General features: G+C 35.5%; 1 protein-coding gene across 1 annotated transcript; it reads left to right on the top strand.

The window, feature by feature from the left end:
- The first annotated feature begins 417 nt into the window (after positions 1-417).
- mRpS7 (mitochondrial ribosomal protein S7) lies at positions 418-19,892 on the top strand. The gene is made up of 6 exons (XM_081732161.1): positions 418-577; positions 4,600-4,767; positions 9,657-9,720; positions 13,104-13,271; positions 15,521-15,658; positions 18,788-19,892. The coding sequence occupies exons 1-6, from the start codon at positions 495-497 to the stop codon at positions 18,866-18,868; spliced, it is 702 nt and encodes a 233-aa protein (XP_081588287.1). The 5' UTR covers positions 418-494; the 3' UTR covers positions 18,869-19,892.
- Positions 19,893-21,221: the final 1,329 nt, after the last annotated feature.

Below are 21,221 nucleotides of genomic sequence, written 5' to 3'. Positions count from 1 at the left end.
TTGCCCCTAGAGCAAATTGCACTTCTGAAGATCGAAAACTAAATAGAATTTTCAGAGTAGTAGCATCAAAATTTGAAATTATATTTGAAATGTTGCTTATACTTTCCCCCCTCTGGAAACCACAACATGGGCGCCCTTGCTCTCAACCACTACTATTACGCAGCTAAAATTTAAAGGTGTGGGGTTCGTACCTCACCTTAAAAATTAAAAGGGGGTTCGCAACTCTGAAGCAACTGGGAACCACTGTTGTATAGAATTGTTTACATTGTTCGTTAAAAAAAATTTTAACATAATTTCTATTCCTTTGTGTAGAGCACATTCTTTCGTTGAAGCCGGAAGTGCCGAAATTGACTCAGTAATACCGAAATACCATAAAAACTAACGTTGCGAACAAATGCTAGGGAATCTGCGCACCAAAATCAAAACAAAGTCTCCGCCCGTCTCCACGTTATGGCGAGGGGGTGCATACGCTAATGTAATTAAACCTTATCAAGATGTTAATAAACGTATGGTCGATGTATTTTCGTAATCTTGGTTTACAGAGTAAACTTGTTTGTAAGACCGCAAGCATCACATTGTAAGTAGCCAATATGCGTCAATATTTACGTAGTAGTACTGACTTAAAGATACAATTTAGAATGGTTATCTAATCCTAGGATCAGTGCAGATTAAGAATAAGGGGATATATTAACAGACAGGAAGAGTAAGAATGTAGGCGGAGAATTAAAAGTAATCTCGGAAACATAAATTGTAATAATTCATTACTATGTAATTGTAATGCAACTCTAGCTTGTAGTGACCTAACTGAAATAGGTGCGTTTTTTACACGAGCAATAGTTTTAATAGCATATTAATTGGTGGAGTTCTACTATACGGATCCATAGATTGTAAAATATCCATAAAGGGTTCAAATCGAGACAGAACAGTGAAGTTGCGGGTGGGCCCGCACGGTGTGTGTGGGAAAAGGCTCGTCAGCGATGGTGAGTTTGATTGTAAACTAAAATGTTGAAAAAAGACATCATTTTACATATTTCTGCTGTACATTTTAAAAACCTGCTGTGCCTTGTACTGGAGCATTGTCTTCACATAATTCTTGAGTTCATCATGTCTTTCTTGTGCAGTAATACGTGGCTGAAAGCATACATTTTTAATTTTGTATTTCTACATTATTAGACATGTTACCGGTAAGATCTCATACATTTTAATTATTTATAAACAGAGTTGGCTGGTTTAAACCAGCTGTCCCCCACCCTCCAAAAAAAAGCAACTGGTTTGAAAAAAAAAACGAAAAATGCTTTAAATCGTGTGAACTTCATGTTGACGTTCGTTTCCATATATCAGACCTTCTGCATTAGTTTTATCTCCTTTTCACCTTTTAATCAAGACGTCCCGTGTTCAATTCTCGGTCGAACCACAACCCTTGTTTCAAGTGTAAACCAAGTAGCTGTTGGGATATCACTTTTCGCGAAAGTCTTCTCATTGATAGCCTCTGTATTATGTAAGAGTGTTAGGCCTATGTTTAGCAGAAGGGGTCCAGCTCTTTTCTCTAAAAAATACTACAATTTTGGTAATTTCTGTTCACATTTGGTTAGTTTAGGGTAGGTTAGGTTAGTTTAGGATAGGTTAGGTTAGTTTAGTTTATGTTATATTATATTAGTGTAGGGGTCCCGCATAATTTTCCAAAAAAATACAGAATTTCGCTTATTTCTACTAATATTAGGTTAGTTTATGTTAGCTCACGTTAGCTTAGGTTAGTTTATGTTAGGTTAGGTTAGATTTGGTTACGTTATGTTACGTCTAAGTACTTGCATCATTCATTTCTCCTGTAAATTTTGTGTTTTTTACGTGCTTCTGGACCCCTTGTACTAAACATACTCCGAGTGTTAAGCCTGGGCTAAACATATGAAACGAAACCAAATTGTTATTTCTGTTTGCCTGAATGGCTGTTGTTTTATAAAGAAACCAAGGTTCCTTAAATATATTGATAGTAATTGACAAAATTTATCGAATACCTGCGTAGCTTCCAACATTAGCTTGGATTGGACTTTGAGTTTTAATTTTATTAAATTATATCGACATGATAAATTTGTGATTTAAAAATTCAGTTTTAGCGTATTGATTATGATACGTTGTTCTTAAAATTCTACATGCAAACAATAACTTGACTTTCCCGTTATTGTATTGCATTTAAAGTAATAACAAGATTTTCGCGATGGCTAAGGCGGGAGTTTCCCGATTTTTATATAATTCTGTATAATGGTTTCACTTCTGCAACTGTTTATCTTTTTGTCTTTCTGAAATGGCTCTTGACAATTATATTAACAAGTATGTAAAGATCAGTACAACGTGTTTTTTTATCAGGAATCCTTCGTAAGTGAGTCGTCGCATTAGACAGACTCATCGCATTTGTGACCAATTAGTCCTGGTTTTAAGTCCAAACGGAGGACAGTTTCTCTCGGATGTAAGCCGAGAAGAGGTTTAGATTTCGCTTTAAGCTTATGGGAACCTTTCCAGCATAATCCCGTCATTGCATAATACCACTAAGGCAAAACTTATTTTGTTCATATGTAATATAAATACATCCAGCAAATTATTTAAACCCAAAAAACCTGGAAGTTTGCTCCAAATCGAATGAGTATCGTATAAAGGTGCGTATGCACTTGCAACAGTTTGCCCGAACAGAACAACGAACATGTTCGTTGTGATGTTCTGTGCGGTGTCACGATGTTACGGCAATCTATCAGCCCGCACTAACACACACGAACATACGATGTTTTCCATTAGTCGAGTCAGTAGGAGACAATGTCTGCCTCTGTGCAGTTGGCTGCTGCTAGCTACATTTTTATTCACCTCGCAAAAAAAAAAAAAAAAAAAAAAAAAAAAAAAAAAAAAAAAAAAAGCACCACCGCGATGGTCGATAAAGCAAGTGTTCTAGTTTTCTGTTTGGTTGATGTGCGCGCACAATTTACGGAGGGCGTCCACACTAGCACATGTTACAGCATGTAACATTCCTTTGATGTGTCGAAGGAAAACCGACTCCACTCGGAAAACATTCGGAGCGTAGCATCGTAACAAAATTTGTTACGTTGTTTCTGTGCAAAGAGCCACTAATTGACCAAACATGTTACGCGCACATGTGATGTTCGTTGTTTTGCGCGGGCAAAATGTTTACAAGTGCGTACGCACCTCGATCGAAAGGTTACTTGTGAAAACCAGTCGCCACAATAATAAAAATCCAGTTTGATATATAAACATACATGTTTTGGCCTTAAATTGACCAAACTCCAGCCAGTCGCAATAGCCATCTGGCGCCCGGCAGTTTTTGAGCCCTGGCGTGTGATATACATATTGTCCTTAAGGTTGATTTTCCTTTTCAACGGTTTAAAGTTCCCAGAAATTTTACAGCACTAGGTGGGAGCGAAAGACTCATGTTGAAATATTGAATTGAAGCCATTTGAAACTACAGGGTAAACTTTCTGACTTGGACAACGATACTGTTATTATTTATACTTTTTTACACCAGTAACCATAATTTAATAGCGAAACATGTAGACTTGTTTCTATTCTAATAATTGGATTTCTATTATTAATGCGCCTGATTTTCGAAATGGCGTCTGGGCCAGAAGAAAATTTTTAAAATTCTATCTATTGAAGTTTTTTCTAAACTTCGAGGGGTGTTCAGAAAGTAAGGTTACAAAGCCTGCAGTGAAACGTGTATATATTATTTCATACAACCAATACAGCTAACAGATAGTACATACGATGAGTGATCAGAAAGTAAGGTTACAAAGCCTGCAGTGAAACGTGTATATATTATTTTATACAACCAATACAGCCAACAGATGGTACATAAGGTTATTTTTCGACATAGTCTCCATATCAGTTGAGGCACTTATTGCATCGTGGGATGAGTTTGAAGATTCCCTCGTAGTAAAATCCTGCCTTTGTGTGTTCAGCCACGTTGTCACGAAGTATTTCACCTCCTCGTCTGAAGCGAAGCGACGGCCTCTGAGGTGCTGCTTTAAGTGCGGGTACAGTTGAATGCCGTAACGTGATACTCCTGTTGTCTTGAATCAGCTCCTTCACGCGAGCTGTGTTCAAATCTGTTGATGCCGTGCTCGGTCGGCCATTGCGCTCCTTGTTGGTGACGTTTTCTCTACCAGCCGCAAATTTTCGACATCATTCTGCGACATGCTGAAGAGACATTACAATCTCTCCTTAAACTACTCCCAGTAGCAGTGAATTTCAGGCGCGGTTGCAAGTTTCGCCCACAGAAATCGAATAATTGAGCGGACTTCTTCGCGAGACCAGTTTTTCAAAAGAGTCGCCATTTGTGTTTACCTACAACTAGCACCGTTGGTGGCGGGTGGCTGAAACTCTGCACAGTTGCCAACTCCATGTAGTAAAATTACGGCACACCCCGCCTTTCTGTATAACTCCAAAAATATCTGCTTTGCATCCTTAGTTTCTGATCCTTCTTCGTAGTTTCTCAAATAGTTGCGAGAAACTAGTTCCTAAAGAACCGATTCTTTCTACGTGTAGCACAACACACATTTTCAGTCTCCTTGTAAGATTGTATTGCTTATATTTTTGGCACAGGTACAATCACTACAGCAGCTACGCACCGTATTTCGTTGAACCAGTCTTCAAGAAAGAAGAACAAGAAGCGCTGAAGGAGAGCGGAGAACTCCAGAAGTACACCCATGTCCCAGTCAAAGCAGCGTTAAATGACGAGACATGTTCTGTTTTTCATGATCATTTAGTCAGGTAAAATATGATTTCTCGTGATTATAGTGAAATTTGTTTTAAGCTTGTAAGTGAGTATGTAATAAATTTGTAGCCAATGTAACTATACGAGGGATGATTGACCAAAAAAAAAAAACATATAACATATCTGTCTTGCTGCATGTTTGAAGACTTGGGATTCTGATTATGTATAACCGAGAAGCGGGCATTAAAAATGATGACTCGTTTGGAAAATTACTCAAGAGTAGAAGTGAGGTCGGTAGTGCGATTTCTATTGGCCAAAAACCAGGGTTGGCTGGTTTAAACCAAGGTGGTTTAAACCAGCTGGTTTTTTCAAAAAAACCAACTGGTTTAAACCAAAAAACAAAAAATGTTCGCAAAAGTGTAAGTGTTTGTAAAATTTTGATGAATACACATTTGTGGGTTATCACGTTTCACTCCCGTATATTATTCGTATTATATTCAGACCTAAATTCCCCATTCATTACTCAAAAAGATTATACTACAAAAGCAACTGTTTTTTAAAAAAGTTTATAAATGTTTATTTTGTGATTTTTGTAGTTGTTATTATTGTTATGTAATTGCAATCGAATAAAAATTCTAAATATTGTTTCGTTTCAATGTTTTGCTATTGATAAAATACATCGAAAATGCCGTACTTTGTGTGTGTGTGTGTGTGGGGGGGGGTCATACAGACCCCACGAGAGGCATTTAGTGAAATAAGTATCTTTGGTATCTATTTATGTATAAATGAGACTGAGCCAAAGTGGACTCAAATAATTCGTATCTTTATTCACTTTTCTTATTGATATGCAGATTAAGTCAGTGTATTTCTTTAATTTGGACCAATAAAAGTCGTTGTTAACTAACTTGAACTAAATTAGTTCTTCTGTACTCCGTAGTACTTTGAAATTGTTCATATGTAATTCTGTGTAATGGTTTCACTTGTGCAACTATTTATCTTTTTGTCCTTCTGAAATGACTCTTGACAATTATATTAAGAAGCATGTAAAGATCAATACAACGTATTTTTATCAGAATTCTTTCGTGGGTGAGTCGGCAGACGTATCGCATTTGTGGCCAATTAGTCCTGGTTCCGAGTTCAAATGGAGGACAATTTCTCTCGGATGTAACTCGAGAAGCGGTTTTTATTCCGCTTTAAGTTTATGTGACCCCTTCCAGCATAACCCGGTTGTTGCATAATAACATCAAGGCGAAACAAACTTATTTCTGTCCATATATGATATGAATATATAGAGCAAATTATTTAAACCATAAAAACCTGGTTTAAACCAAAAAAACCGGTTTTTTGGTTTTTTAAATAAAAACCATGGTTTTTGCCAACCCTGCCAAAAACACTTGTAACTTATCGTTACAGTGATTGAGAAAGAAAGAAAGGACAAAAAAGAGGAAACAAAAAAAAAAACTGCTAGAATTTTCTATTAGTTTGATAAAATTTACTATTTAGTATGATTACCCCCCCCCCCCCAAAAAAAAAAGAAATTTTGATGCTACAGCCTTTTTACGTTTATTTATTAACCGAGATTTCTGTTTCTTGGCAAAGCGCTGATGCTTAAATGAAATAACGTTTCAAAACATTTTATCTTCCAGTTCTTAACGTATTTAATCGTAATTAAATATATTATTCAGGATTATGGATTGTTCAAAATTACAATTTTTGTAAAATTGAAATCCTTAAGTACACAAACACTGAAAGAAAAAAAATCTATTTGGAAATGGGAAAGGGGGGGGGGGGAATGAAAAAGATTTTTTTTCTCAATCACTGTAACAATAAGTTACACGCTACACCTGCAGACATTTATAGGCAGATTGTAGGAGTGTACGGGCAGGACGAAATTTCAAAGCCGCAAGTAGGGAAGTAGAGTCGTGCGTTCAAAAAACGACGGACCAACATTGTTAATGACAATCTTGGACAGAGGGTAGACCCAGTACTTCAACCACTGACGTTACGCTTGGAACGACTAGAGCACCCCTTCTACAGCCCTGATCTAACCCCCAGTGACTTTGACCTTTTTCCTGTTCGAAAGCAAAAAATGGCTGGCTATCGTTATGTGGCATGTGATTATGTCAAAACCGTTGCCTCACGGTGGCTGCGAGTATTTAACGTGGATTTCTATGCAAATGTTATAGAAAACTTGTTGTGATAAGCGGTTGAACAGAAACTGTGGTTACATCGAGAACTGTTATTGAGTGCCCTGTATCATTATGTGTGTTGATCTCCCATCTATGTCTCACACATAAGCTTTGTAAACGTAATAGGCTTTGTAACTTTTTTCTTTAATCATCCCTCGTAAAATGTTTATTTTTTAAGCTTTGCTCAGACACGGAGTCAAAATATTAGAAACTGATAATAAAGAAAATAAATGATCTTAATAAAAAATAACATTGTATGTATCAGCATACTTTTGTTTTTAGTTCGTATATTTGACTCACTTTTCTTCTGTGAGCATCTTCGGAGGAATTTACCGTTGTTAATTTGAAGTTTTAACGTCCCTTTCAGCAGCGGGCTATATGAGACGGGACCTACTGATTAACGTGGAATCCGAACCACATGAGCTCCCGCCGGGAATCGAACCCAGGTTTGCCACGCCAAAGGCGCGTACGGTAACCACTTAGCCACGAAGGAGCTCTGGAGGATTTTACCGTATGAAGATTAAATCGAATAGGAATTCACTTATTGGTCACTTCTTAGCATATGTTCCAATGGAGACAACTTCTCAGAGTTCATCGCAAAACTCTTACAAACTTCAACAATCAATTATAAAAATGCATTTATAGCTTATTAAGAAAAATAATGAAGGGGGGGTGAAGGAGGCTCAGTGGTAGAGCGCTTACCTCTGGTACGTGGGGTCCCTTGTTCAATCCTCGATCAAATAGGATTCTAATGGACAACATCATGTCCGTGGGTTTTCTCAGGGCACTCCAATTTCCTCCCACTTTCTCATTCTATCAGTTTTTCCATCATCATCCACTTGCCTAAATCATCGTCTCCCTTAGTCTAAAGGGTATAGTCGTGGCATGTTAAACTGAAATATTTCATTTCATTTCAAAAAAAAAGTAAGAGCACAGATGCTCACAGAAGAAAAGTGAGTGAAATATAAAGATTATAAACAAATAAAAATACTCGATGTATTTAAAATAATTTATTTTCTTTATTAGACATAATTTACGTAAACAATATAAACATTTTAACGTATTATTATGATAAAAGGTTTGGTGAAAACTTAGCGTGGCGAGAAAAATGTCCGTACAATTTCTTTGTTTCTCTGACAACTTTTTCAATGTTACCAACTGTGCTGTTAGAGTGGTAACATGTAGATGGACTCTTTCCTTTCCGTGGAGTCCTTTCTCTTAAAAGAAATAAGTAAATGTAATCTTCATTCTCTTAAGAAAAGGAATTCCACCGAACGGAAAGAACGCACCAGTCTCTAATAGTACAGTTGATGATATATACTGTCAATGAGCAACCAAACCTTATGAAAAAGTTCCTCTCCGCGAATACAAGGTAAGGTCTTTTTTATCTCTAAGTATTCATTATGTATTCTATAAGTACTGTTCGTGAACATATCATGAAAACTACTGAATATTCCACCGTTATGCTCGGTAGACTAAAGAAGGCAAATGTTGAATGATAATGGAAGAATAAATAAATGATTATACAAGGGGGAAAATAGGAGCACACGATGAACATTAAACGCAACTGGCTACATCAAATGACAATCTTTGAGAGACGTATCACTGTTCCATTTTTTCATGTTTTGGACATCCATTAAGGAGTTTGGATTACCAAAAGTTCTTTATATATTTAACCTCCCTGACAGACGGAAAATCCCAAGAACTACGTAAATAGTCATCACCAAGACCAAATTTGATGGAAATGTGGAGGTTCAAAAGTTGAGAATCGGGTTCGTTTTTGGAGCCGATATTCAAACTGGAAATGGTAGAAATTGGCCATTTCCGGTTTTAACTTTGGTCGCTATAGAGCAAAGTCGACAATAGAAAGAGAGAGAGAGAGATTGGTTTTCGGCAATCTGTTCGGCGTCTGCAATCTTCTTCCTTAACTCTCTACTAAAACCGGAAGTGGTACAAATCCACTACAAATTCCGTCAAACGGATTTACATAGAGCAAAAATAATAATGGATAGCGAGAAGCTGCTTGTTTCGTAATAGATTTAGCGTTCTAATAATAGATAACATCTTCTCCCTTAATCCTTCATTCAAACCGGAAGTGGCAGAAATCAACCACTTCCACTTTTCATGTTGATTGCCTTAGAATAAAAACTGTAATAGATAGCGAGAATTGATTTTCTGTTTGTTTTTTTTTTAATTATTATTTTTTATTTTTTTTATAAAGCATAAGTAATGTAATATGAAGGTCAGTGCCTCTCCTACAAACACTTTCTACCAACCACATAAAACATGACATTTCCTTGGGAGGCACGCTGGTTCACTGATAGAGCGCTCACCTCTGGTGCGTAGGGTCCCTGGTTTCACCCCAGCTTGCGCCAAGTGGGCTCCGTGGTGGATGAACACCGGGGTGCATAAGTTTTTCTCCCATTGTATTCATTTCATTCATTTCTCATCATCACCGTTTCCTTTAGCCTGGCCGGCATAATCGTGGGACGTAAAAGATTTCATATCATTTATGATTATGACATCTTTTAATTCAATGTTAGTATCTCAATAGTTTTCTTACGAAATTCTTTGTACCACAAACAATACAAGTTTATCACATTACAGCTGTTCCGTTAGAATGTTTATTGTTGTCGCATCCTTTTGGTCTTTAACTCCTCTTATATGATCTATCCTTAAGATATAAATCAGATCACAAGTACTAGCGAAAATTTTGATGAATTTAGAGTTGAATATATCTGTTTGTTTTCTTTTAGGAGTTTCGTTAATCATGTTATGAAAGGCGGCAATAAACAGCTGGCAAGACGATTAGTTGAAAAGGTATGACTTTATGTACATTAAATAATATTCAGATAAATCAGTAATTAGTTAGCTAGTCAAGTACGATGTCACATGCGGATATTATATGTGATAAATAATACATACACATTTAATAAGCAAATTTCAAAGAGGGAAAAATATTCGACTGAATCGGGAATCGAACCCGGGTCTCCGTCGTATCTGCTGACGTGCTAATAATCACTACGCTCAACTAGACTGGTCAGAAAGTGGACTGAATAGCGGTTAGCACATCGACATGGTATAGCCGGAGACCCGGGTTCGATTTATGTCTTGCAGAACGTTTTTCATTCTTTGAATTCCATTACTTTCGCACTTTAGATGATATGATGTGAAATAAAATTAGTTTCTTCCTCCATTTATCACATAATACTTTCACATTATTTTGTTTGCTAATATTTTTGTAAACACTAGGATTCAGTTTTCGAATTTTGATCTTTTATTTCGTATTATGAGGGTGCATCAAAGAGTGAGACAACAAAGACCATGTCATATGTATTTCATTTCTCCTCTTGATCGAATTTCCAGCCAGGCCGCAGCAGGTGAACACTGCTTTGTTACTAGGGTTGCCAGATCTTACATTTTTCTCGTAAGTTTTAGGTTTTTGTGGCATGTGTTTACTTTCATCATACAACGATTTCTTCCGTTTTATAACAAATAAAAAAGTGATAGATAGTCGGCGACCCTTCTTAAGGATTTTTTTTCTTAATATAACAGTATTGATTACATAGCTGCATTTCTTAACATGTATGATTGTATGATTACTACTTATTCAGTATAAATATGTTCAGGATTAGGAATTAGATTTCTGGACTTTCGGCATCTATGGTCATGATCAAGGGCGGATCCAAGGAGGGGGCTAAGGGGCTATAGCCACCCACCCCCCCTTGACGCTCAGGTTTACACTGGATAAAATGGACTTCAATTCAGCCTTACATTGGATAAAACGGCAAATTATGGTTTAGCCCCTCTCTTGATCATATCTTGGATCCGCCACTGGTCATGTTGGTCCGTCACGTATGAGGGATGATGACTCTTGGCGATCACATTATCTGAGGAATTTGGAAAGAAGAAAGAAATGGGAAAGGAACTGGCGTGGGACTATTGTTAGGTACCATCGCGGCATTTACGTACTGTAAATGAAAAAAAAAAAAAACTCAGAATAAGTGGCCTGAAAAAGCCTTTTTACAAATTTTACAAAGCCACTGAGAGTCGAACCCGGGACCGCTCGCACTGAAGGCATGTAAACATGTTCAGAATACTAATTTACTTTTATTATAACTTGTAATTAATGAAAGGTTTAAATTCATTGCCTTGGTTTGTATGTCATAAGTAGAGCAACCCAAAAGCATAAAGAGCATAATAGCAATTTACACATATGGTTGGTACCTTGAAGATGGTTGTGGTTGTCTAAGGGTACGAAAGAAGCTAATTTTAAAAGCATAATTTTAGAAATTAAAGCATACAGCATAATTTAAAATATATAGCATAATTCTTGGAAAATTTGATTTAACTGCAAGTTTAACATATACTATATTAATATTTTTAAACCAGTATTTACAATGCAAAATCATTGACAACATAACAATGCAACAATGAAAAGCTTATTTTTATTTCTGTAAATTTTTGTGTAATCCTTTGATGTGGAGAAAAGAAAAAGTGAATAGTACACAAGAACTCCACACTATATTGTTATGTGTACCTCTTGAACTTGAGCACTTTGTGTACTTTTTGGTGACATCTTTTACTTTCCCTTTCTGTATGTATGCATCTCTAAGGCGCACACAAATGATAGAAAAAACTGACTCGAGTAAAGCGTATCTCTTTACAGTGCATTAAGTAGAAAGTTCATTAAGTATGAAAGAAATTGCTTGCATAAAATATTAATAAACAGATCAAGATATTTAGATTATTTAATGTATAGTAAATATTATACATTATACACGACTAATATAAAACCATGATTGAAATTAACAATAAAGCATAATTTGGAGAAAATAAAGCATAATGTGGGTTGCTCTAGTCATAACGAACGTCAATTCTGGTAGAATTAGCACTAGTGTTTTCAAGAAACTGATTGTTCCTCTTATTAGCAATGCATTTTAACAAACTATAAATGTAAACTATACATCAAGTAATCACCTATTAAAATTATGTAGGCGCATGAGAGGAAGATTCAAATTTTTTTTTTTAAAAAAAAAAAAGTAAGTCCTTCCGTGGGGAAACTAAATATTCTCCAAACATATCGGAACAACAAGTTACTTCCGTCTTCAGTCGTAAGGCAACGAGGAGAAAAATGGTAAGGAAAAAGGAATACATACCACCAAATAAATGTAATGTGAGAGATGAGGGCTCCATAACGAAATATAGTTTTTATATCAAATAGGACAAAAAACGGGTATAAGTTGCGTACCTTATAAAAGTGGTTTAGTCAAACACGCAGATCGGTGCAAGCCCATAAAACAGTTATCCCCAAAGAAGCAAAAACTTGGATAAGAATTCCTTACTTTCCACATTTATCGTCAAAAATTCAGCGTATTCGTGCAAAGCGTAACATATCAGCTTCCAGTATCCCCCCCAAAAAGTTAAGAGAAACATCTTACCGGATTTAAAAGTTTTGTTGATCCACCAAATAAGTCAGGTATTTATCGTGCTCAATGCGAATATGACTCCTCATATATAGGTCAAACGAAACGCAATATTAACACTCGAGAATTAAAGAACATATTAGATAATCAAAAAATCACAAGACGAGGCTATGTCGGGATTGGAGCGTCATATAAAACAACATACACATAATATAAAACAGGTTAATGGAATAGATTCAACAAAAACAAACAACGGGGGGGAGGGGGGGAGTTTTAAATCTGGATTTTGGCAACATAGATAGAATCTGGTTACCTACCTTTGATGTATACTTTAGATTTGGCAATAGTGACGTAACATAGACATCGGGCTTCCTTCAACTCAGCTCATTCTTTCGCACTGTGCTCTGTTTATTATTATTATTATTATTATTATTATTATTATTATTATCCTTTACGTTACATTTATTTAGTAGTATGTATTCCTTGTTTACATCTTTTATCTCCTATTCGTTTTTGTCCTTGTTACTTTTCCACTGAAGACGGCACTTGCTTGTTCCGATACGTTTGGAGAATATTTAGTTGTCCCAGGGGAGGATTTGTTAGTGAGTAACCAATTTTTTTTGTTAATATGATCACCAATTAGTTTATTATTATTTATTTATTTCTATCTAGCACTTTTAGGTCTACATAAGATTATGTATTTTATATTGACGGAAGAAAATGACGTGTAATATTGTTAAGTAGAGTATATTAATTATTTCAATGTGTTATTCATAGGCTTTCGAGAACGTGAAAAGAATTCAGCTGGAGAGGTACCATAAAGCTGCTCCTGAACAAAAAGATGCTATAGAAATTAACCCTGAGAAAATTTTTAAAGACGCTATGGCGAATGCTAAGCCTCTTCTTGAGTTGACGCCTATCAAAAGAGGTGGTGTCACTTACCAGGTACGTATCCCTATACTTAATATTGTAGTCTGGCTTAGTCAATGTTTATCTCACTACTGTTAAGAGTAGTGGAATTTTGTGTCTTAAAACTAAAAATTAAAATCTAAAACAAATATTTAGAGTTCGAAAATGAAATTGAAAGTTTACAAGATTTAATTTTAATGAGCATAGATAATTTTCTCAGATAGCTTGCCTAGACAAAAATGTACTATGCGACGACGGTGTCTGTTTTTGAGCTAACTCAAGGCTGGGGATTAACTCTAGCAATTCAATTAAAGTATTGAAGGCTAATAATCGAAATAAATCAAGTGTTAATATTATCCAGAAAAAGGTTGATTGTAATAAGAACAGTGGTCACAAATTATGAGAATCAATAGCATTGCAGATACTGTGTTTATCCAAATTGTGTCTTGAAGAATGACGAATATGATGAAAAATCCCAGGTAGTTTTTTGTAATGTGTTGTTCTGCCCGGGATTAAATCTGTAGGGGAGGGGGGGGCACGGTGGCTCAGCGGTAGAGCGCTTATCTCTGGTGCGTAGAGCCCCTGGTTCGATTTCCGGCCAAATAAGTTTGTGGTGGATAACAGTGTTCGTGGGTTTTCTCGGGGTACTTCCGTTTCCTCCCACATTCTGATCCCACCAATTCTTCCGTCATTCATTTGCCTAAATCATCCGTCTCCTTTAGCTTAACAGACATAATCGTGGGACGTTAAACTGAAAGATTTCATTTTCTTTACTGAAACTAATGCAGTATCAGGAAGTAGATTCAGAAATAAGTAGAGCTGCTATGAAAGTCTAAACCACTAATGTTATCTGTCTTCAAAAACTGCATCATTCCAGTGCACACTAATAAAAAAAAATTACAAATATAATCATGACTTCAGAAGTATTGATACAAAATATAAACAAAAAAGATAAACTGTTAGCAGCGGAGTCCTCAATTTCTTGAAACAAAAGTACTTTTTATTATTTTATATCCTCTGAATCAAATGTTTTTCAGAATGTTTCAACAAATACATAAAACTAAGACTGCTCACCTATATGAAAAGATAGCTTTCAGTTTGGGTTGGAGACATTGAAAAGTATAGTAACTCTCAACAATATAGCTGAAAGAAGAGTGAAGCTTATTCAAAAATAATATCAGAACATTTTGACAGAATGAAGAAGAAATGCAATAAAGTTTGATGGTTAAAAAATGTTGAATATCACATGTTGCCAAAGCTGGTCAATGAAGGGACTGAAATCTGCTTTTTGTTACATTTTTATTCTCATTATTTTCATTGATTGCATTCTTTAGATTAATTTGTATTGTTTCTGTGGTCTTAGTAGTTGTTAATAAAACTATTTTTCAGCTACGATTAGGTATTATTTCCTTCATTAATATGGGCTAAATTTATACAAAATGTTTCATTGAAAAATGAAAATTGTTACAAAAAATGGAAATTTTAAGGTCTTTTGGGGGTCGCTTTGAAGTTAAATTGTGCTAAATTTTTGTAAGACATTTTTTATACAGGATGTCCCAGGAGAAAGGGACATTATTTTCGGAAATGGCAGTGTGTGTGATTGTAAGCAAAAAGGTTCATATGAACATTAGTCCCAATCTCAACGGTTTGAGAGCAACAGGTTATGAACCATTTTTGACTATGTTGCGTATTGTTCACCCTTCAATTATTCTATAGAGGTGATATATAACGGATTTGAAAGGTGATGGAATGGTCTTTCTAACGGAATGCAACATGTGGCAGTGTTGTCTTTGGAAGAGAAGCTATTGAGGGAAAATTGGAAAAGTTAAGGTTATTTAAAGAAATTGGATGCCAACACTGATTCCCAAATATCTCTTAATAACTTGGCTTCCAGAGACACCACTGCCGTATGTTACATACCGTTGGAAAGGTCATTCCATCACCTTTCGAATCCACTATATCACCTCTGTAGAATAACTACAGGGTGAGCAATATGCAATTTAAAATCAAAAGTGGTTCACAACCTGTAGTTCTCAAACCATTGCGATTAGGATTCATGTTCATATGAACTATTTTGCTTAGAATCATCCATACTACCATTTTACGAAATAATGCCCCTTCCTCCCAGGACACCCTGTATATATGTATATACCTCGGAACAAAGTTAAGGGTTGGGAGCAAAAAATTTCCAACGTTGAAAAATAAGGGCTACCCTAATATATGTAAAGTCAGGATCACAAAGGGTTAGTAATAAAAAAGATTCTTTTTCAACGTTGTATACGTAGGTGCCGGTTCCAATCAAAGAGAAACGGGCAACATTTCTTGCTATGAAGTGGCTGATAACAGCAGCATCCGATAAGGATAGGAAAATACACTTCCCGGAACAGCTGGCGAGGGAACTCATAGATGCAGCAGCAAATCAGGTACTGTACAACATGAACTTCAATTTCTAAATAGATATTATTTACATCTTCACCACGTCATTCGCATTGAGAGAATTTGATTCTTCGTACTTCAGTTCATTGGTTTATATAAGATTACGTGGAATTCTGATTATGCATGGCAACGAATCAGATATCAATAACATTATTTATGCCTTATGTCTAGGTGTGCGAGAGGGTTTTACCCCGATAATACTCTTTTCCAGACTGTAAGTAATATGTGTACAAATTTTGGTTTTGAGTGTATACACCATTAATACACTTTCATTATAGTTACGAATAATAAAATTGTAAAAGTAAAGGTATAGAGTGGAAATCTTCGTATGAAGTTATAATACGCCAATTACTATATATTATTAAGGGTAAATGTTTAGCAGAAGGGATCCAGAAGTACGTAAAAAATACAAAATTTACAGGAGAAATGGAAGATACAAGTACTTAGACCTAATATAACCTAACTAAATTTAATATAATCTAAACTAAACTAACCCGAACTAACCTAATATTAATAGAAATAAATAAAATTTTATAGTTTTTTTTTGTCTTTCTTCGAAAATTATGCTGGACCCGTACATTAATATAATCTAACATAAACTAATCTAACCTAATATGAACAGAAGCTACCGAAATTGTAACATTTTTTAGAAAAAATAGCTGGACCCCTTCTGCTAAACATTGTCTTTATTAAGTAACGTTAATTCCTAATATTTAATAGTCGCCGCTCCGCTATGTTCGCTGCCTGTCTTTATATTTGGAAATAGATAATGGTGATGATGAACATGTTTTCCCATTTATTATTAAAACAAGGGTTATATTAAATTAAATAAGATCGGACTTACATCAGGGCGCAAAATTTTCCGGTTTCCGGTGTTACGCACAAAAATAATTGTCACTAAGTGAGAGAAAACATGGAAAGCAAAGTCTTGACAACGTTGTAATTCGCCCCTCCTCTCTCACCCTCAATTGAAATGGTCACATTTTGTGCAGTTTTACCTGTGAGTACTGCTTCATGTGCGAAAGGCTTGAGCAGTCTTAACAAAGTTAAGACTGCGTGCAGGAATTAACTTAAGACTGACTCACTGGATGATTTGCTCACAATTTCCATCAATGGCCCTTCACTTAAGAACTGATCCGAAAACTGCAATCGACAACTCGTACTTTAGTGCAGAGAGAGAGCGTTACACAAACGTGAAGTCATAAGGTAAGATATTTTTAACATGTATATGAATTGTCCAATTCAAAATTGATTATCCTAAATCTAATTGTCTGGTTTTGAAAATTATGTCCTGATGTAATCTCTTTCTTTGTAAAGCAAAGGCTAGGGGGGAGGAATCCTTTCATAATCTGTACGTGGAGAGATACTGGCAACCATCATTTTTGGATTGGCGAGTGCGTCTGACTTTGAAATTTTGCGAGTGCTTATATAAAAGCCGCAAGTATTTATTCCATTTCCAGCACAGCATTATTTAGTAACTGAGCAGAGTATATAAACTACAGACAGTTATTGCCGTTTACCTTTAGAACAGTGCAACATCTAACAAGGTTTACTGCTAACTCACATGAAGCATACTAGCGTAATAAGCCGTAAGCATGTTTAGATTTCAGCATTAATACAGTGAAGAAGATGCTCAGTCTTTGAGAAGTATCGGTTAACTAAAATTGCTTTAAAAAAATCTCATACGCACATGATGCTTTCAACCCGGATTTTGGAAACCACAAGCTACAGTATTTTCTTTTTGTGTAAATACTTTACTTTATGTCGTTGTATTCAGTCAAAAATAGACAACGAAACAGTCATAGAGTGTCAGAGACTGAAAAGTGAATCAGTCATAGAGACCTAGAAAGAACGCATTCTCAAGTTCATCAGCTAGACTAAATACGTACAATTAAGAAGCCGTGGATTCGGCTTGTGGACTTCCTGAGTTTGGGCGAAATCATTATCTTCGTAAGATATGAACCAGTTAACCTTTCCTCTTCTAGTCTAAGAAATGTCTTGCCACTTCAAAATAACATAACACATATCAGCTACACAAACACACACATATACACAATAATTATGAGACAAAATACATGTTAAATATAACTCCATTTTTTTTCTCTTTTACACACACGGTTCTGTTTTGTCGTCTCAAAACAGTGGTGGAGATCCTCATTAGTACTTCATAATACCTAGGTACAATACAGGTGCGTACTTTCAACATTAACAATAGAGGTAATTTAAGATGTACACTCATGTCCAAAATGATTGTCGAAAATGTATAACTGTCTTCTTGAAAGAATATAATTTGATAATGACTTTGGAGGGTACTTGTAATACTGATACTATGTGTATAATCGGGAAATGTATATTTGTGGTAATTTCATGGGAAAAGAATTATAAAAATTAGAATGAGTAAAACAAAATGTTGCTAAATGGACAAGAAAGTTTTATTTTCGTTTTATTGTTCTTATTTACTGCTCTTTTGACGTGAAATTTGCCACATACTTGTCTTTGCCAATTATACACATACTAACATTGTAAGAAATACCGGGCGAATTCGTTATGAAATTATATTCCTACAACATATTTATAGACATGGGATAATAATTTTGGACATGAGTGTACCTTGAGCTAATACTACCAATCTAAAATGACTCCAAGTGCTCTACATTAGAAAAAGCAACATTCGAACTTCAATTTTAGAAGAGCCATAACCCAAGTTGACAATGTTTCTCCAACCGCAAGATGGACAGACTTCAAATAGTAAACAATTAGAACTTTTGCTTAAGAATGATTTTTACTTATAGAGTATAGCGAGCCGAAGGCTTGGAGAAGGGGGGGGGGACTAATTTCCATTTATTCTATTCTCATTAACGTAGTTTTCTTCTCCTTTGTCTTGTAAATGCTACCGTAATAAGCTTGCCACGTATTGTGTAATACATTCGGAATAGATAAGGGAATACGGTGATAAGATAAGAAGATATTATCCTTTAGTTTATTTATTTGTTTCAGAGTTTACTGCATAACTTGATTCGAACTCGGAGTCACACCTAAGTTTATTGGTAGCTTATCTAAGTTTACACGATTCAGAGTTATTAATGAATTGTTCTTTTCTTTGTTTTGCTGTGTAGGGCCGAGTCGTGAAGAAGAAACAGGAGTTGCACAGACAATGTGAGGCAAACAGAGCTTATGCGCACTATAGATGGAGTTGATGGACCAGAATTTTCAATCTGTGTTTCATAGAAATCTGTGTAAATGTTGCAGTGACTCGAAAGAATAAACATATTGCAGAACAATGAACGAATGCAAATATTCGTAGTGCTAAATAATTGAGTGGTTGTTCTTTCGTTATTGATGTTACAGTTAAAGAGCAAGTAACAGCCACTACCAACCTTGAAGAAAGAAAAACAAAACCATCCTATGGTACATTTGAATAAGAGGAGTGAATAATATTAAGATTCGCCGATCGAAGAATATAACTTTGGTAACATTCATCGAAACTGTCTCGGTACAAAACAAGGACAGTTATCTTTTGGGAAACTGATCTATATTACCAACAAACTGCCATTCGTATTTTGTCTTACAAATTCCACCCACTTTTTAAAACAGATAACCTTCTTTTTATTCTTGCCCATTTATTTTGTAGGGGCCGTGGTGGCTCAGTGGTAGAGCGTTCACCTGTGTGCATGGGGTCCTTGGTTCGATCCCAGCTCCCACCAAGTGAACTTTGTGAAGGACAAACACCGTGTGTGTGGGTTTTCTTGGCGTTCTCCCGTTTCCTCCCACTTTCTTCATTCCACCCTTTCATTCATTTCTCATCATAACCGTCTCCTTTAGCCTAACCGGCATAACCGTGGGACGTAAATCTCAAAAGATTTCATTTGTTTTGTCTTGATAATGTTTTAAGAATTATAGCAATAAACAAGCACAAATAACGTGTGTGTGTTTATTTTAAAAGAAACATCTTCCCCCGAACGTTGATAGTGATGAAGTCGGAATATGCAACAGACATACTTTAATCAAAAGATTGCACATCTGTTTTTGTAGTGAGACAGTTTCAGTGGACGCTATCTCCTTCTTCAATCGGCGAATATTAGAGCTAATATTATAAGTAGTATGTGTGTTAATCTTAGAAGAATACAAATTACAATATATATACGATCTGTTAGTTAAAGTTGTTTTATATATATATAATACATACATTACACAAATAAATAAATATGTTGTAGACTTTTTATTGTCAATTTTTTCTCGACAGCTACACATGAGAAATGACCCTCAAACATGTTATTGTGTTCAGTTTGATGTCATGTATGTACAACGTTATAGTTCAACTGAGGTTACCATATTCTGGAACGCCAAAAAGTGGACACAGTTCCATCTGGCTAACTCGTTATATAAAACTTTCGACACAATAATGATTAAGCTTGATCTTTTACTTTTAAGTTTGTTTTTTAAAACATTGTAAAAATATATATATTGAAATGCATGAAAAAGCAATTAAACAAGAGTACTGACACAGGATCACGTTGACTTTGACTATTCATATTTTTCCAGTAGGTCATTTTTTGTCGCCCCCCTCCCCTCCTTTTTTTTTTTTAATACAAATAGTTTAACATATCTTTACATGTGGAATGTCTAAAATTGAATTTACAATGGACGTGAGTTTAGAAAATTCGGAAAGTGTATGCGGTCAGAAATTTTCACTCTTAAAAATGGAGCCAAGTTCGCATAAACGCTGACACATGGTAACCCTAAATTCAACAAAACTTAGTTTTTAAGAGCTAATCATAATGGAAACCTTAATAAGGGTATACTTTAAAACTTAGTTTTTAAGAGTTAATCATAATGGAAACCTTAATAAGGGTACACTTTGGTATCAGCTTCATCTTAATAAGTGGGGTGATTATTGTGCAGCATCCATTTTTAGGTTTAAGAAAAAAATCTCGAAAACTACACACAAGAATTTACATCCATTCATATAATTTTGTGCAAGACAATAAGTACTATCTGTTGGTATGGTGAATGATGGAAGATTTGCTGGAATGTGAATGTGGGAGGGAACGGAAGTACCTCGAGAAAACCTACGGGGACGATGTTGTCCACTACAAACTTACTTGGCCTGGGCTCGAACCAGGACCCCTCGCATCAGAGGTAAACGCTCTATCACTGATCCACCGTGTCCCCCACACAATTTCTCCTGCTACGAAAATTCAAAATTGTACACATCGGAAGTCATTGTCGCTAGGTCGATTTTTTTTTCCAGAAAGGTTGTTTGCTGAACAAACAAAATATTGAACGTTTTGGTGAAATGACTGCCTATTTAGAATTTATTATTATTTTATATGTTGCATGTTCGTTTTTTTTTTTTTTTTTTTCGGTAAAATTCTCGAGCAATACATAATGTATAACAACGTAATATGAGAAGCAACGATTTCCCATACTCATAATTTTGACAGTGAGATAGCAGCAGGAGAGAAATTGTGAAAATAATTTGTTGCTCAGATATTTAAATAAGTAAATTGAAAGTAAAGGAATGGTTTACTCATCTTGGATTTAGTGAAA

Source organism: Thermobia domestica, chromosome 11, assembly GCF_964235325.1.
Source record: "Thermobia domestica chromosome 11, izTheDome1.hap1.1, whole genome shotgun sequence".
NCBI lineage: Eukaryota > Metazoa > Arthropoda > Insecta > Zygentoma > Lepismatidae > Thermobia > Thermobia domestica.
The sequence above is the reverse complement of the archived record's forward strand: the minus strand, read 5'-3'. Positions and strand labels throughout refer to the sequence as shown.

Excerpts from the sequence above, each read along its gene's own strand:
- mRpS7 (XM_081732161.1), top strand. The coding sequence starts at position 495 with ATGTTAATAAACGTATGGTCGATGTATTTTCGTAATCTTGGTTTACAG. Across the intron at positions 578-4,599 it reads AAGACCGCAAGCATCACATT|GTACAATCACTACAGCAGCT; the intron begins GTAAGTAGCCAA and ends TTTTTGGCACAG. Across the intron at positions 13,272-15,520 it reads GAGGTGGTGTCACTTACCAG|GTGCCGGTTCCAATCAAAGA; the intron begins GTACGTATCCCT and ends TTGTATACGTAG.